At 43.0% G+C, this 18,259-nt stretch overlaps 1 protein-coding gene across 5 annotated transcripts in view; it reads left to right on the top strand.

Moving 5' to 3' along the window:
- DAGLA (diacylglycerol lipase alpha) overlaps nt 1-18,259 on the top strand; it is a 91,104-nt gene that overhangs the window by 46,195 nt on the left and 26,650 nt on the right. For 3 of the 5 annotated variants that reach the window (XM_019485251.2, XM_019485250.2, XM_006270553.4), the window contains 9 exons: nt 973-1,074; nt 1,703-1,841; nt 5,305-5,392; nt 10,382-10,516; nt 11,509-11,586; nt 13,406-13,530; nt 15,047-15,203; nt 15,521-15,604; nt 15,751-15,828. In XM_019485251.2, coding sequence (XP_019340796.1) covers nt 973-1,074; nt 1,703-1,841; nt 5,305-5,392; nt 10,382-10,516; nt 11,509-11,586; nt 13,406-13,530; nt 15,047-15,203; nt 15,521-15,604; nt 15,751-15,828 — 986 coding nt within the window. Of the gene's footprint in view, nt 1-972; nt 1,075-1,390; nt 1,609-1,702; nt 1,842-5,304; nt 5,393-10,381; nt 10,517-11,508; nt 11,587-13,405; nt 13,531-15,046; nt 15,204-15,520; nt 15,605-15,750; nt 15,829-18,259 lie in introns of those variants that run through there. The other 2 variants (XM_014593477.3, XM_019485252.2) reach the window with 2 other exon arrangements.

Here is an 18,259-nt window from a genome sequence, read left to right on the forward strand (position 1 = left end):
ACTTTGGGCAGGGGACTTAGTCTCACTGCACTTCAGTTCCTCAGGGATTGGGTACTGGAATAAGAGGGTCTGGATATATTTTTAAATTTCCCAAGATTGTACAGAGTTGGATTCATCCCACATTGACACCCTTCTAAATTGGCTGCCTTAGTTAGGCAGGCCATTTAACATGGTGCGACCTAGCAGCTCATGTTATATAAGGGAATCTATGTACATTGCACTGGGGAAGAGGGAAAGGCTAGAGATCTCTGGGCATTTATAGATGTGCTCTGGGGGGTGGGAGGAGGTGGGGAGTACTTTAATTAGCTAGCTGCACTAATTAAAAGCGCCCAAGCATCACATGTATCAGTGTCCACACACTGAAAAAAAAATGGTGGCGAGGTGCTTTGAACTGAAACTCATTGAATGAGCTTTAGTTTAAAGCACCCAGCCACCATTTTTCAGTGCAGGGACACTGGAGGCTGCTGGAGTGCGTTAATTTCTGCGCTCCAGCAGACTTGATTAATTGTGTTGGATTTATAGCAAATTGGAGCAGCCTCGTTGTCTTTTTGTAGGAGCCCTCTATGTCCTACTTTTGCCTGTGATGCAACTCCAGGGGTTGCAGTGGTGTGAGTATAGTTTGTGCGTTATGTAGGGATAGGGGGCATACAGGGTCTAACGGCTTTCTGCATCACGTCCTTAAAGATTACCTTCCAAAGTCTTGTAGCTAAAACCCCAGTAATCTATTCTGTGCTGCTGTCCTGCTAGAAAACAGAATACAGAACTGAGCCCAACAGCGTAATTAGCAAGCCGGTGGCTAAAGGTCATGTGGTGTTCAGGATTTTTCTCTCAGCCTGGAAGCTGTTGATGGGAGGCATAGGTGGAACTGCCAAAGACTAGGCTGCTGTTTTTCTTGTCTCCTTTGTGAAGGGGGAGGTAGTGCTAACCTTTAGAAAGATGCCGCTATTGTGTGCTGTGTTTCTGTTGTTTCAGCCATCCTGGTGATCGAGTTTGTGTATGCTATAGTGGGCATTGTTTGGCTAACCCAGTACTACACCTCGTGCAATGACCTCACTGCCAAGAGTGTCACCTTGGGTATGTATTTGGTGTCCTTGAGTGTCCTGAATGTGGTGCTTGGGTAGTGCATATCCTACACACTCCTTTGTAGATAGTGGGGTGCCCCATAATCCATTCTCATACATGGGGAGGGCCTCCCTGGAAATGGATTGAAAAACAGTAGCTGTGAAGACAGTACTTCTTATCTGAATATGCAGTCACACAGAGCAGGTACTGTGTACATACACTTGAGCTGCCTGCAGTGAGACAGGAATCCAAGACCCCATCATAGGCCAGCGTAAAAGGCTCAGGTCCCCTTCAGTTTGTTTCATAGAAGACTTTACTGTTTATGCAGAATTCCTTTCAGGATCTCAGCCAGTCTTACCAGGGTCCTGATACCAGCCCTGGAATCCCTGAGGTATTGAACAGATATTTAGGTGTCTTCTGCATGGGTAACCTCCGAGCAAGAATCTCAAGGCTGGAGAACCCTCTCAGAGGATTTCCCTTCACCACAGTTGGCTGCAAGAGTGAGCAGGGTTGCATCATCCCTCTGCTCTCTGCAGCAGTGGAGAGGTGAGCGTGGTGTGCACACAGGAGACTAGGGTGGAGGAGCCCTTACTGTGGCCCAAGGATAGAGGCCCTGATTTCCTCTCTGCTCTCTCTGCAGGAATGGTAGTGTGCAACTGGGTCGTCATTCTGAGTGTCTGCATCACTGTCCTGTGCGTCTTTGACCCGACAGGGCGAACCTTCGTCAAGCTTCGGGCCACAAAGAGAAGGCAGCGCAACCTGAGGACATACAACCTGCGGTAAGGGAGCATGGAACAGCTCTCCAGGAAGAGGTCTGGAACTACATGTTGATCTCTCCAGCTCTTGGCACTCTCCCTTTCCTACCTTGGGGACCTCTCACATGCAGGCATTGCTTCCCTCCTTTGTGAAAGGTCATTTGGAAAGAATGTAGTTCTGACGCTCCTGTACATTCATGGTGTGTGGTATGTGTAGATCAGTGTATGTGTCCAGAGAAAATCGGACACTGGAGGAGGTCTGACTAGACCCCATATAAGCCAGTGGATTTGCTGCTCCTGATGAGCTCTGATCAGTAGTTTCTAGTGTTCTTCACCCTGGGCATGCTTTTTCCCCTGTTACACTGATGTAACACTTATCCTGCAGTTAAGAGTGAGACACTATCTTCATTCCAAGCTCCTTTATTCCTTTTTTTTATCTTTTTCAAAATATGACCCTTTGGTCTGAAATGCCCTGTGTTTGGCCTAAGTCCAGAAGCAATTTTTTTGTGTTGGTGTTTAGACGTTGTAATTAAGAACCTCTTGTGCCTGTGTGAGCTTACTCAAATGGGAAAGTGAAAGCTTTTTTTCACCAAGCAAGAATTTTTCAGACTTTTTTTTTTCTTATAATGCTGGGACAACACAAACAGGCTTTGTTTTCAAATGCAGTCTTGACACACGCATAGCCCTTGGTCAGGAATGTGGCTTTGCGGGGTTGTGGGCATTTTCTTTTAAATGTGCAAAATTACAGACTTTTGGAGAAAAGCCTGCAGGTCACGTACTTCATCTCAAGAATATCTACTGCAGTGGAGTAGAGTGCTCCAAATGTTTGATCCATTTGAGACAATGAAAGAGCATTCAGATGGTGCTTATGTATTGGGAAGGACCTTGGACCTTTTCCAGGCCATGTAGAATGTTGATAGACCCTTAAAGGAATGTGATTTTTTTATTTCATTAGGGCGAGACCCTTTGTTATTATTTCATTATGTTCCTTGCATCAGTCCCAAGAGTCTTTAGGACTCATGGTACCTCATTAATCAAACTTACATGATGCAAGAATGCTGCATTAAAATACAGATGTATAGAAAGTTCAGGATGAATAGCATGTGGGCGTAGGACCACATGCTGCAATCTTAGTAGGCGTGGCTCAGCCCTTCACCTTCCTAGGAGGGAAACTGAGTGCCATGTAGCCTGAGATGTTAAAAATAAACTTTTCTCTGCTTCATGGGGATATTAAAGAGGGCATATACAAGCATAGGGGTTTGCCCAGTGCTGAACTTAATTACCTTGCCATCCCATAGTATTTGTGCAGTGTGCTGTGTACCTGTTGTTTGCACTGCTGTGCCCAGAAGCAGCTGCATTTCATTGTTGATGGCTGTTTAAATAGACAGTTTTGAGATTGAGTGAGTTATACTGTGATATGGAAACCTCATGTGCTGATGTTTTTATTATTAAAGCAATACTGCCCGAAGGGCTTATTTTTATACCCTCCTGTGGTCTGGGAGCATAATCCTGTAAGGTACCAAGGTCTGCCCATTCCCATTGAGATCAATGGGAGTTAAGGACATTCAGAACCTTTCAGGATGAAATCTTTAGTTTAGAGTCTTTTTACTTGTATGTATGAAAGTGATCTTTGTAATCTACTTGAAAATCTGAGCTGTATTTTCCTTGCCTCATAACAGAACATGTTAAGATGACAGGTTTCTTTTGGGTTTATTTGTCACATTTAGGACACTTAGATTTCAGTGGCTTCCTTTTTGTTGTATTTTGCTATATTTCTTTAACTCATTTTAGTTTCATTGTGGTTTTGGCTGTACAAATGGCAGTCAGATATATGTGTATGCATGTGTGTGTTTAACAGACTTACAGAACTAAGGAAGAGTTCCGCTAATTATGCTAATTCTGTTCTAGCAAATTTCTTTGGGCCAAGTAAACAGGAAATTTTAGCTTCAAAAAATCCTATTTGGGAAAACTTGGAGGGAATGAAAATACCAGCTCATCACAGGCTCTTCAGCCTGCCAGCTTGAGGTTGTGAAGTCGTTGACATGGCCATCTGGGCTCTCTTGTTTTCTGGAGCTATTGATTGTTGCTAGCTTCTTAAAACAGCAATATTCTTGTTCCTCTTTTGGAGTCTTACTACCAGATTCTGGGTTGTTTTTAAAAACTTTGAAGACCCTGTCAGGCATGGCCAGGTGAATCTTCTCATCTGTTCCCGCATCCCTGTTGGAGCACCTTCTCTTACCAGATCTTTTATGAAGCAGCCCATTTGTATGCATCGGCTTTTCCCAGCAGGATCCTGTGCTCAGAGAACAGAATTGAGGTGATCTGTTTCTGAGCAATCTAAGCTGTATTTCATTCTACTGCTACCAGTATTAAAGTCTGTTTTGGGCATATCTCTATAGAATAGCTTTTCAGAAGAAATCAGATACCATTCCCCACATCTTTTAAAGGCAGATGTATTTGGTAGATCTAATAATCTGTGTTTTGTACACATCTCAATCAAAAGTAGGGAAGGACTAGTTCACAAAGTGTAGATCCTACTATCCAGTGGCACTCTGGCTTTGTTTGAGCTCCTTTGCAATGGATTGTCAACAGAACTTTGCAAATATTTGATCGTATCAGTTCAGAGGCTGCACCAAAACATTGAGAAGTATTGTGTGTTGGGTTGAACAAAACATTTTGCTTTTAGGATTTTTAACCTTTAAAAAAAATTTGCGGGGCAATTTTTCAAAGAAAATGAAGTAAAAACTGAAACATCTTTTTTAAAGAAATGTTTAGAACTGTTTTCAGCTAAATTTTTTCATAAAATTTGAAAATCATTTTGGTTCCTCCAGAATTGTATTTTTATTGGATAAACTATTTGCTGAAAAATGTTGCCCTGTTCTATTTGTAAAGTCCAATTTGTAGAAGCCCAGGCTTTCTTCTGTAGAGGTAAAAAGGTCTGTTGTTGTGTGGTACAATCAATCCAGAAAAGGTTACTTCACCTGCAAACAGCTACTTCTAGGCACCCTCCTACACTCCAAAGAGCCAGACATTTTCAAACATTTTACCTCTCTCAGACCATGGCAAAGCAGTAACCTCATTACAGCCTTTCTTCTCAGGGATGGGACCAAGTCTGTGGACACTAATGTTTAGGTCTTGCCAGATGGGTCAAAGCTTTCATGAAAACTCACCTCCTCTGTACTTCTAACAATATTTGTCATGTACAGAACACTGCCCTCTAAATCATTCTACTTGTCCTGCATATGTTTAGGCATACAGAGCTTGAGCCAGAATCATCTTTATACTAAGACCCTTTAGTGCTGCCAGAGCAGTCTAAAGAGGCCTTGTAATAAAAGAGAAGTTGGCCATGTGTGCATGATATCACTGACAGCAGACATCTGCAAGGTGTGTATACTGGCTCTTGGGGCTTTCTCTGTGCATGTCCTCTTTGCTGTCCTATTACCTGTTTTCCTCATATGCATGTTTACTCTCTGCTTCTATGGCACAGGCACCGCCTGGAAGAGGGACAGGCCAGCAGCTGGACACGCCGCCTCAAAGTTTTTCTGTGCTGCACGAGAACAAAGGATTCCCAGTCAGTAAGTAACTAAGCATTTCCCTATCAGGAAGCAAACACTAGGCATCATCTGCCCTGGTCTTGGGCTCTTCAGAACAGGGTACAGGACATAAGGATGAGCACAACCACAGCAATTTGTGGTCAGTTTCATAGTTTCCTTTTTCTTGCTTACTTTTCTTACACAAACAATGGGAAATGGACAAAGAGACAGAGACGTGTCTTAAAATGGGAAGATCCAAACACACCAGTATCAGCAGGAGAACTCCTGTGGACAGCTGGAGTTCCTGAAGCTACTACTGACTGCATAGACTCAAATTAACAATGTTCTTTGAATTCTTTTCATGGCTTACAAACTGATTGTGGCAGGACATCAGTGTAGGAGTCAGTGACCAGTTCTCAGTGTGGGAAGCTTCATACTGCAGAAGCGGGCCTCACAGGCCTAACCTAAGCTCTTTATCTTGCTTCCACTGCAGTCAGCTGCTATTTTGCCATTGGCTTCAGAGGGAGCAGATTCATGCTGTAGAGCAAATATTCAGTATATTTATAAATGACCTGCTAGAGTGGTAAATAGTAAGGTGGCAAATTTTGCTGATGACTCAGTAATATTTAGGTTAACGGCAACATTTGAGAGAAACTCCTGAAGGACCAGACAGAACCAGGGAATTGTTACCAATGGTAGATGAAAGTCATTGTAGATAAGGACAAGGTAATGCACATTGGAAGAAAAAAATTAAATTACTTGAGCACACTGATGATCTTTGAATTAGTTATAACCTCTCAGGAAAAGACCTAGGAGTTATCAAGGACAGCTCAGCAAAGACGTCAATGCACAGTAGTGGCCAAAAACAAACAAAAAAAAAAGTTTGACTTCATTAAGAGGGAATAGAGAATAGTACAGAAAAACACTCCCCAAATGCAGCATGTTCTTGCCTCCTACTCTCAAAGGCAGGAGAAATAAGAGAAGTGAAGGGTTAGGGTTCTGAGGGATGTGAATTTGTGTGTTCAGAAATAAAATTATTTGATTTGGAAAATTAAAACGTTTTGTATTTCAGAGTAATTCTTACTATTATTTAAATTTCATTCTGCAGTAAGTTTTGGTATTTTGACCTTTTGTCCTCATTCAGCATATAAATGAATATCAAAATGAATAGCACTTCCTGTGAGATGGAGGTTTTGTTTTTCAATCTGCTGAGGAATTGCTGTTTTCTCCTTCTTGGAGATAGGAACTTTCATTTTTGTGGTCTGGAGTTGCAGTGTTGGGGCACCTTCCTACAGTGCAGGGAGAAAAGTTGCTGTCTTCATACTGAAGTTCATAGCCATTGTTGCTTATCCCAGGCTTCTAGGAAAAGTTGGCTCTGTCAGTGTGGTCATTGCCTGGACTTGCAAACAGACTTCTACCTCATGGACACCTTTATGAGCTACTAAGCAGAGATGGTGCCTATGGGCATTTTTATACATGCAGGTGCCATGGTGCTGGGTGCTTTGAAAAGTGTCCTGTGCTGCGATGCTTGCAGTAGTATAGGTGGCAAAATGCGTGTCAGCACTGAGAAAATAGCGGTGGTTCACTTTTTAAAACTAAAACATATACAAGGTGCATTAGTTCAAAAGTGCACTGCCACCGTTTTCTGTGTGCTGACGTATATTTTGTGGCACATACAACTGCATGCAGCACAGTGTAGTGCAGGTCAGCTCGCATGCAGAGCAGACTCAATTAATTGAGTGCTGCAAAGTGGTGGATCTCCAGCATGTCGTAGGACCAAAAAGTATGTGTATAAATGTCCTATGAGTTTGGGGTGTAATGTGGACCACAAAGGGTATATCTACATGTGTGCTTTACAGTGGAGTAGACTAATTAGCTCCACAGTAAAGCATCACTGTCTACACCTGTGCTGGTATTAGAGAGAAGTAAACTAATGAACCCTGTAGTAATTTACTGTGCTGTGACGCGTGTGTAAACACTGCTGGTGGGAGTCGGTTGCACCTGGACAGCCCAGCCAGCTGGGGGCTTGCTCTTGCTCTGGCTCAAATTGCTGTCCTGGGCTCACATGTAAAAACTGTGCCTGGCAGCAGTTTACTCCAGCTCCAACAGCTCCAAAGTTTATTGCTTTGCATTAATTATACCTGTAAATGCACCCAATGAGTCTAAGTGTCAGCCGCGTTCTCTACAGGTGCAGCTACACGTGTGCTTTAATGCACATTAGCGTATTTTAATGCGCATTAACGTGTCACTGAAAAAATGTGCTATTTCGTTAGTGCGCATTAAAATAGGCAATTGTATTTTAAGCAGCACTTAAAAATTGTGCTCTTTAGTTAATGCGCAGTAAGACAGGCTAGTGTGCATTTGCCTAGTACCTCACAATGGGAGGCTTGTGTAAGTCCAGCATCTCGGAGCTGACTCAGTCAAGTCTACTGGAGTGTGGCAGTTGCAGTTGCCACACTCCAGCAGCCTCCCGTGTCTCATATATCAGCACCCCCATCCTTCAAACTGGTGGCAGGTGCTTTATCTAAAGCTCACTCAACAAGCTTTAGATAAAGTGTCCTAACTGCCATTTTGAAGTGCAGAGACTCTGAGGTCTTGCAGGTACTTTTTGAAAGCTTTCTTGCTGAGCAAGGAGTAACAGTTAACCTTTCACCCTGGTTTTTCCACTGGGAAAGATTGTTTGTTGCCTTTGACTTCTGGGAGTTTTTTCTCACCAACATTTGTTTGCATTTCCTGCATGCCCTGGTTCAGGGAACTATGCTAGAAACTGAAGTATAGATATGTGACAGAGAGCTTGGGGGCTCTGTCACTTTAAGTGGGAAGCAGCCCAGGGAGGGCCCTGCCAGAGTGCAGCTGGGACTGGATTGCTATAGAGACCAGCTGAGATTAATTAACAGGCACCTGCAAGCAACCCAGGGGAGTCCCCTGACTGGAAGGGGCCAGGGCCCTGGGAGAGAGATGGCAGGGCCAGGGCAGGCAGTCTGGCTGTGGAGGCTGAGCAAGGAAGAGCTTTTTAGGGGTGCCTGTGACTGAGAATCAAACTGTGTGTGCTAGGCCCTGAGACCGCTAGGGAAGCTAAGGGCTAGCAGAGGATTTAGACCCACGTTGCGGTAGTAGTTTTGTTATAGCCAGAAGGGCTTGTGTTAGATGTTTGGTTTCAGTATTCGGAGTGAAGATCTCAGTGGGCTGGGGGGGGACTATGAAGGGTGGCTTGAAGGTCCCATAGCACCTGTAGGGAGTGCACAGCAATCCCATAGTGCCCAAGAGAGGCAATCCTTTAGTCCCTGTGAGGGGTGCGCTGTGCACTCCCAGAGGGGTGATTTCAGAGAGCCTGGAGTGGCTCAACCACCCGAGAGAGGGCTGAGCTATAAGGCCTCGGAACAGGTAGGCCTAGGGCCTGAGGCCCAGACAGTCCTGGGAGGTTCAGCAGCCTGAAAAATGTTGGTGATAAGGCCTTGGAAGGCAGACAAGAAGCTGGGAACCCTGGAGCATGGTCTAGTCATTGGACTATAGTTGGAGGGCTCAGCAGTAGCAAAAAAAGGGTGGAGGCCGAGACAGTCTAAGCCCGACACTAAAACAGGGCTCCTAGAGTTAGAGCTGGGATAGGATTTGCATGGCCAGCAGGAAGTGTTACGGCCGCCACTGGGACCTGAACCTGTCACAAGGTAACGGGGCAGAGCCATCTCTTGGGGGGGGGGGGGGGGGGGGGGGGGGGACGAATTGGGGTGACCACACAAGTCCCGCACAAACTGATATGCCCCTGGCCCCGGACATCTCTAGGGTCGGCTCTGCTAGGGGGTAATGTTTCAGAATGGGCTAAGATTAACGCTGGACAAAATGCTACTTAAAAGAGCACGCTTAAGTGTGGCATTGTGCATCACTGGCTTTTGAAGTCCCATGCTTTCAATTACTGATGATTCAGATTTGTAGTATAGGCAGCCAGATATGGAAGTAAATAATCTTGCCCTGCAGGAGTCTGCCTGAGGCAGTGATATGAGCCCTGTCTTGCCCTCATCTCTGCAAAGAGAAAAGGGATTTGCTTCCTTGCCTTGCCTAGTTTGCTAGAGATGGAATGCATTTATTTCCAGAAATGAAGAATTGCAAATGAGTGGTCAGAGCAGGAGAAGTGAGATTGCATCCTCTAAACCAGCCTCTCCTGTCACATGCATACTCCAGCATTCAAAGATTTTTAGAGCACTTTGGGTCTTGCTCGGTGTCCTTCCCCTTGTGTGAGACCCTTTTACATTTCACCCCTCCAGTTCAGTCATCTTTTTCTGTAGATAGGCTCTCCATCTATTTATTAGGAGTTCAGCTTTGAACACTTCTAGAGTCCTTTTGCTCCACATATCCCCTTGAGACGCATTTTGCTTGTGTCAGTGGAGGGTGGGCCTAGGCCTCTTCCAGGGACAATATTGTCCCCTTAAGTACCAGGTAATTGTTAGCTTTACCCGTTGCTTATATTCCTGCAGATGTATAATACCACCCAGGACTGAGGTGACTCTGAAACCATGTAGCAAACAGAATGATGATAATCAAATTAGGAGAGGTACACAGAATATTCTTAGAAGTAATTCAGCTATTTCTCTTCCTAAAATGAATTGTTTAAATCAAATGACTATTAAAGAAGGAGGCTGGTCTTGAGGCTAAGGAACTGGCTGGAGCTTTGGTTCAGTTCCAAGCTTCCTTTGTGCCTCTGTTTATCACCCTCAAAACAAGTCAAGAATCCTTCCTTTCTCTCTTTGTCTTCTCTATCACAGGGACACTCTTCCTGTCTATATGTATAGCACCCAGCACTCAGGTGGCGCTGTTTTTGGATGAGGCTTCTGGGTGCTGCTACTGTAAATATAAATGAGCAGTATTAATAATTATTAGACTAGATCTGTCTCCCATGAGGTCCCCTGGGGGATGGTTTGGAATGAGGCCATTGTTGTGTTACTGATTCCCATTAATTTGCTTTCCCTTTTAGCTCCTTCCCTTCCTCACCCTTCCCAAATTCCTAATCCTTAACCCTTCCCTTTCTGGATTTTGCAGGATGCCTACTCTGAAATCGCCTACCTGTTTGCTGAGTTTTTCCGAGACCTTGACATAGTCCCATCTGACATCATTGCAGGCCTGGTCCTCCTGCGGCAGCGGCAGAGGGCAAAACGCAGCGCGGTGCTGGATGAGGTGAGTGCTAGGGGTGTCTTCAGGTCCTGTTGTGCCTATAAGGGACCCTGAGGATATGGCTACGTAACTTATTTCCACCTGGCTTCTGGTTTTACCTGTTCCTCTGATGTCTCAGTACATGTGAAATACCCACGTTGTTTCTGTAGCCCAATGGGTCACTCATAGTCACTGCTCTGTGAAGTAAAAATATTTGTTTACCTGAGATTTCTAATGGGCTTTAGGGACAGTGAGTCAAAAATTTCAGCCACTTTCCTTTTGTAGGGGGTGATGCATACAGATTTAGCCCCACATCCCAGAAGTGCTATCGCCTTGAGGGTTGAATAGGTTGATTACTTCACATTGCACAGCAAAATAACCAGTCCTTCCTTTAGAGGAATGTAAAGTAGACTCCCGCATCAGGATTCATTCTGCATCCATCATACCAATGTAGTTTTGGTGCTCCTGGTGTTGTAGGAATTACAGTTTACAAATAATCTGGTGGAATCTATGACAAACATGCCACAGCTCGTATAGAAGGAAACCAGGTGACCTGCTCACAGTCACATTGGGTGTTAGTGACAGGGCTGGGAATTGAACCTGAGCCTCCCAGCTTCCAGGCTAGGACCATGACTCCCGAGTCATCCATCTTCCCTGCACTGGGTTGAAAGAGCAAAGGGAATCTTTGGGGGATTGTTGAGCTCTCAGGGAGTTACTGAACCTGGAATTTAATTTACTCCTACAAAAAAAAAAAGTGATGGGAGTGAAATGGTCAAGAGTTTCCATTTCTTGGGCTTGTGTGGCTATTGGCAGCAGAGGTGCTGAACCAGGGGAGCTGAGATTAGAGTGGACAGAAGTTGGAGCAGTGATGGGTTCAGAAAGCTGGCCAGGTGGTAGGAAAACATCTTGCCGTCTGTGAATTGTGTTGACATAGGACACTTGCCCTCCTTCTGCACAGCCAGTGTTTCTTGGTGACCCGGAGAGGACTCTTGCTTATGCATGTATGTGATTTACAGGCGAACAATGACATTCTGGCCTTTCTGTCTGGGATGCCAGTGACAAGGAACACCAAGTACCTGGATCTGAAAAATGCAGTAAGTCATCAGTTAGTGATCTCACCTGTTCTGTCTGCAGCTTTTAAGAGTACAGCAAGCCCACCTTATTTCTTCACACAGCCCTGTTCCCTTTTCTCCATCTCAGCAAATTTTTACTCTTTTCTTCCTCTCTTTGGCGTAATCACAAAAAAAAATTAAGATTTATTAGATGATCATAAAAAGTGCTTGCACTTGTGGGCTTTTTCATCTTCAATGTTCCCTAAGGCAGTGGTTCTCAACCTTTTTTTACCAGGACCCATTTATAAACATCAATGGCCAGTCCTGACCCAGTTCCCCTCACTCCTGACCAATTGCCACCCCCCCCCCCCTCCAGGCCCCAACCCCACAGTGTGTGGGCCAGGGGGTGGGTGTGTGGGATGGGGGTGTGTATTTCTGGAGCATGAGGGGCCCCAAGCAGCCCCTTACAGGCTTGGAACTCTGCCAGCCTGCTAGGGAAAAGCCATGATTTCCCATGTTTTTCTCTTTTAAAGGAGAATCCATTTTTAAGGTTTGTTGGTCCATTTTTAAATTATGTTCACAACCCTCTCATATATTCTTGCAACCCACTTCTTGGTCGTGACCTACAGGTTGAGAAATGCTGCCTTAAGGCTCTCTATGACCCTCCATGCATTCAGTACTCTTTCTCAGTTGAGTGGCAATACTGGAAATTAGGGACTTATCCAGGGCTAAAGACGTGGACTCAGTCATACAGCTGTAATACAGACTGGTATGCAGGTGCTGCCAGCATAGTTTCTGGATCCCAGCATGTGGGGTTCCATTTCAGTTTGAGCAGCAAGCCACCTAGATCAGGAGGGAGCATTGCTTCCTGGCACCAGTTGTCTCTGCAGGTTGCAGTTCTGTACTGAAGAAGAAGGCAGCTGCAATCTGTTTCATTATGTGCAAATTAAGCTTGGCTTTTGTCTCCTGGCATGCTGCCACTGCAGCTCTTGTCTGAGCAAATTTTGTTCATCTCTCTGGATTTGGGGATAAATCATGCAAGAGAGGCTAGGTGACCCAATCCAAGTCTCTTCTGATTAAGTGATTCTGTGATTAACCTGCCTGTGGGCCTCTTCTCCTGTACTGTTTAATGCTGGCGTTCTGCTTGCCATCAGACAAGCAAGTCATTCCACCCAGGTCAGGGGAGGGAGTGTGCCGGCATGTCTCCTGTTATTAACCAGCTTAATACTGATTGCACACATGTTGAGGCAGGTGGGCCCAGGCTAGGTGGAAGGTTTTACCATCCATCTCTGTGCACCTCGGTGCCTCACTGTGGCTAGATGGAAATGATATATATTTTAAAATATCTTGTTCCTAAGAAGTAACTTTCTTCTATCTTGGTTCGGGCATTGTAGAGCACTTGGCCTCCTTGGACATTGGGAGTAGAAATTGGACCATCTCCACAAAATTGCCATGTAGCAAAGCCTACTGTGGGGAGACTTCCCTCACAAAGGGCTGTCATTTTGTGTAAAAGAGGAGAAGAGATCTGTTTCTTAACTTTATTAAACATTAAGAGTGAACTCCTCAGCTGGTGTTAATTGGTTTTGTTCCACCGCTACGCTGATTTACTTCAGCAGAGGATCTGGCCAAGGACAACCAGTGTGCCCTGCACAAGGCAGCTAGAGGAAAAGAAAAGTCTGGGACTTGCAGCTGTGCTGGCAGTGGAGGAGAAAGGCTTACATTTGCCCAGGCCAAGGAAAAGCAAGGCTGCATGTCTTCCACTTTGGTCAGGTGGGGAAAAGTTTGGAGAAGGGAGTTGAGCAAGGAGATTAGCACCAAGAGGATGCAAAAAGCATTTAGTGTATCCCTTGTGCCTTTTCAGCAAGAGATGCAGCGGTACAAAGAAGTGTGTTACTACATGCTCTTTGCCCTGGCTGCCTATGGCTGGCCCATGTACCTGATGAGGAAACCCACCTGTGGACTTTGTCGCCTGGCTAGATCCTGCTCGTGAGTAACCATCCTCCACTGTCCCCTTGCTTTCGCTTTTTCTCACCCAATTTTTCTTCCGATCTCACTTTTTCACTTTTCCCTTCTGTCCTCCATTTTATTTTATCATTCTCCTTTCCTTTCTATGCTTCTCTCCTGCTTTCTTCCATTCTTTTTTCTGTTTCCTCCACATTTCTTTGTCACCTCTCAGCTGTCTTCCCCTCTTTTCCACTCATTTTCTTTATCTGTCCTTTTCCGTTTCTTTCTTTTCAGACTCCTGTTCTCACTGTTTCTCATCATCTACCCTGCCTATTACATAAACCAGACTGTCTCTCTCTCGCCCTTTCTGGCAAGCTAAGGACCTTGCCAGTCCTTTATGCTATGAACAGCTAGCACCAGGAACTAATTTGGCATAAGGCTAAATTTGTTCAGCATCAAAATCACCATTTTGGAGCTCAGAAGTCAGATTTATCACAGGATTATAGGGAGCTGACATTTGGGTATTTATTGAGGCATCAGTGAGACTTGGCCAGGATCTGTCCTCTGGGCTTTCTGGGACTGATTGATTTTAGTTTTGGGGGGGTTTTTTGGTTTTTGGTTTTTTGCTTTTAAATACACTGGATTCAGTGTACTAGATATGATGTGACTCTCTCCTGGTATCAACAGTATAGTTAAAATTGAGGTGAAATTTTCATTTTAAACATTGTTCTCATTTTCAGTGACTTAAAACTTCATCAGCAAATTCCCTGTGAGGCTAAACTTCTAGTGCTTAGTCTCAGCCCAAAGGTTTTTTGGATTCTAGGAAAGTTTTTTAGTAAAAATCTCTTCCCTTTTTGAACTACATGAGGAGTGATGGGGGAAAAATTTGAAGTGGTTAAATTTTTTTTGAATTGCTCTCTTGGGGCTTAGCTGCCTCCAGAACTACTGTATGACCTTTATGGACATGGGCTTGAATAAGGAATAGCTGTTCCATCTGGGCGTGTAATAATAAATATAACATCCTTCCAGGTGTTCTTAGGTGTAGACTGGTCAAAGATTCTTCAGGGATTAGTTGTGTTGTGGCTCCCTCTGGTGTCCACAAGTAAAATTACACCCCCCTATCCCTGGAAGGATGTCTATGTAAGTTGGTCCAATAAAAAATATCCCCCCCCCCCAAAAAAAAACAAACAAAAAAAACAAAAACAAAAAAACCACCAAAAAAAGAACTCTGAACATGTCACTGCACTGGGGCAGCTCCACCCAGGTCATCAATTGTGGAAGCTGTGACAGATAGGGCACAGACATTTTTACCTTTTGGTCTTATGCCTCTGCTTGGCTCCTGATTAGATGTAAACAGTACTTCTGTCCTATAGGTGCTAAAGCTTCTTCTAGTAATAGTGCCAGTGTAGAAAAATAATGAATTGAGATGAGGCCAGAAAGTCATATCCAGTCTCCCAGGCTTGCAAAGTGTCTTCCTTTGTTTCTGTTCCCTAGGTCTGTGGCTCCCTTGCTTCCAAACCTCTTACTATTTCCTAATTGCTGCTTGCTCTTTCTGCAGATGTTGCTGTCTCTGTCCCTCACGGCCTCGCTATGCACCTGGTGTCACCATTGAGGAGGATAACTGCTGTGGGTGCAATGCTATTGCCATCCGTCGCCACTTTCTGGATGAAAACATGACCTCTGTGGATATTGTCTACACCTCTTGTCATGACGCTGTAAGGAGATTTTCAACTCCCAGTTTCTCAGGACATGTTCCCAAGACACTTTCTCATGAAAGCCTGACACTCTTTGGTATAGCTTGGGGACATACTGTAAATGTACTGAGCCTTCTCCCCAGAACCAATATGTTGCTCCTGGACCTGTGTTACCAAATTGTTACTGCAGATCTTGGCCAGGGACAGTCCAGATGATGATGCTGTGAAAGGGGTGATCTATCATACTGACAGTTCACTTACCCATAAGACAAGAGGTAAAGGGAAAGTCCCAACTTTATGGCACTGAACTTTTTAACAGAGCGGTGTATTTTCCCCAGGTCTATGAAACGCCCTTCTATGTGGCTGTGGACCATGATAAGAAGAAAGTGGTCATCAGTATCCGAGGAACTCTCTCTCCAAAGGTATGCATACCATGCGACGGATTCCCTTATTGGCATTCATGTTTGCCTCAGATGCTGGGGAACCTCTTTAGGGACAAGTTGAGACCTTTTTTTTATACCCGCTTCCTGTCTCATGCTGTAAAGTATACTGGATTCTCTTCTTCCAGGATGCCCTGACTGACTTAACTGGAGATGCAGAACGCCTTCCAGTTGAGGGTCATCATGGAACCTGGCTGGGACACAAGGTATGGAGAAAAGCCTTCTCATTCTACCCTACTAACTTCTCAACATTGTCCCAGCTTCCTTCCCCCAAAATGTTGTGAGATTCCTTTAATAATTAGAGGCTCTTGGATGAAATGCACTATATGATTTCAGCGTGGTGGTGGTGTTATAAAAGCAAATACTTTACTTTATTTCAGTTAAGGTCACTGTGGCATTTAAAGAAAATAAATATGTTTAAACAAAACAAACCATAATAAAAAGTAAGGTGTAAAATAAAACACAGTAAGAGAAAGTTCTGAAAAACGAAAGAAAAATGAAAAACAAAGGCAACTTGCTAAAATGTTGTCTATATTGAGAGAGCTTGCACCAGTGCAACAAAAGTGATGCAGTGTATTAGAGATCTAGGCTTGGTGTCACTAAATTGGTTTAGTATAGATAACAATTTAGGCCCCATTCCAGCAAAGCACTAATGCACTTGCTTCATAGTGTCAGTGGGACTAATCCCATTCTTAAAGTTGAGTAAAATCCTGATCCTGGAAGCCTTGCTCATGCCAGAGGTCTTATTTGTCTGGATATAACACTGGTGTACAAGGTCTACCTGAATAGTTTTGTATGTGGATGGGCTTTTCAGAGTGCCACTTTGTTGAAAGCAAGGCAGTATTCTTGTTCTCACAAATGTGAAGTCTGTTTTATACTTCTGAAACAATAGATTAATTGGTGTAACAATTTCTGAGTGAGAACAGGCAGAAATTGATAAATGAAGTAATGTTTTGTCATATAACTGACATTCAGAAGTTTAACATCTACGCTGCTTGATTAATTTCTTAAAGTGTGCATATTTTTCATGTCGCTTGCTTCTGAATAAATTTATTTAATTTAAAATTGCTTAGCGCAACAGCACTTGTAAACAACCAATATAAAGTAAAAAAGGAAAAATTAAACCAAATGAAAATGACATTTAAGAAGCTGAGTCTGTTAAACAGCTGTCTATTAGCTATCGTACAAATTAAGAATAGATGTTAGATGTAAGGTCTTTTAATTGGTCTTTTAAAAATATTTTATTATTATGTCTGTCAGTATGTGAAATTTTTTTTTAAATCATTCCCTATATTCTTTTTGCTTGGCCTTTTTATTAATACATTCCTTTCAATTCTTTGATTTAATGGCTTAGTTAGTTTAACTAAAATTGATTTAGTTTCCTGGATTTTTAATGTATTTTGTTTGATAAAAACATAATTATTATATCTAAATATTGTAATATGTTTTCACACATCTTAGTCTTTAGCTAATAATATTAAATTCACAAATATAGTTTTATGTTAAAATATTAATATTTACCCTTACATAACAAAGTACTATCAGCTTCTCAGGGAGACTAACAAAGATAATAGAATGTTGATGCATCTTCCTTAATGTGATTTTAATGTCCAATAATCAGTTGTTGTTATGAAAACAAATTAAGTGTTTTGCTGATATTTGCATGTATTTGGAAAATAGTATGTGGCAATTTTGGCACTTCCTCTAAGTTCTTGATTTTTTTTTTTTTTTTTTTTTTTTGTGATGATGATTTATTTTCATGTAGTGAGCATGCAACAAATAGCCCACCTCTACTCTTTGATCTAGCCCAATGTTCTGTTCAATACAGAGTTGATCATACAATCTGCAAATGAATATTCTTGACAAATACGTGCTAATTTATGTAGCACCCCCACTGATTCGCACACTTTTTTCTGCAGTTGTAATGATTGGCCGAGTTACCCCTGATGCCACAGTTGTGTTGGTTAGGAACTACAGTCAAGCCCCCAGTGCTGGCTTATATAGCTATAACTACTAAGGTTAGCTGATCATCATGGTAAAAATATGTTAAGGTTCCACGTTCCTGGGGGAAAGTAATTGCAAAAGACAACCATATTGTTTTGAGAAAAATGTTCTTTTTCCCCCAGTAATGTCTGTTTAAAAATAAACCTCCTCTGAACATATATAAAACCAAATTTCTAAGAAAAGAATAAAATAGCAACAATGTCACAGAGGGTTCTCTGGTGGCAGGTTAGTGAGTGTGACAAGAGATCATGACAAGTAAGAAAAAGACCAAAAAGTCATGACTGTGACAAATGAGCGTTCTACCTTAGCTGGTATATACAACAGCTGCTAGCCATAATCAGTTAACTGCAAACTATTTATTTTCAAATAGAGCCTATATATGGATTTTCAGAGATTTACTAGTATGGAAGGTCTGAAGGGGTTTTGAACCATAGAGAACCAAAGTAACATTGAACTCTCCAAATTTCAAAGAGAAGTAATTTTTTTAATTACTTAAAACTCAGAAAAATTAATTAATATTCCCTTGCATCTTCCAAAATCTCCATTTTATGTATGCTATTTTAGATTAGGCCTGGCTTTATTCCTTCAGATTTACAAAGCAGAATGCAAGAGACAGGATTTCTTATGGTTTTA

This window comes from Alligator mississippiensis, chromosome 2 (genome assembly GCF_030867095.1).
Source record: "Alligator mississippiensis isolate rAllMis1 chromosome 2, rAllMis1, whole genome shotgun sequence".
NCBI lineage: Eukaryota > Metazoa > Chordata > Crocodylia > Alligatoridae > Alligator > Alligator mississippiensis.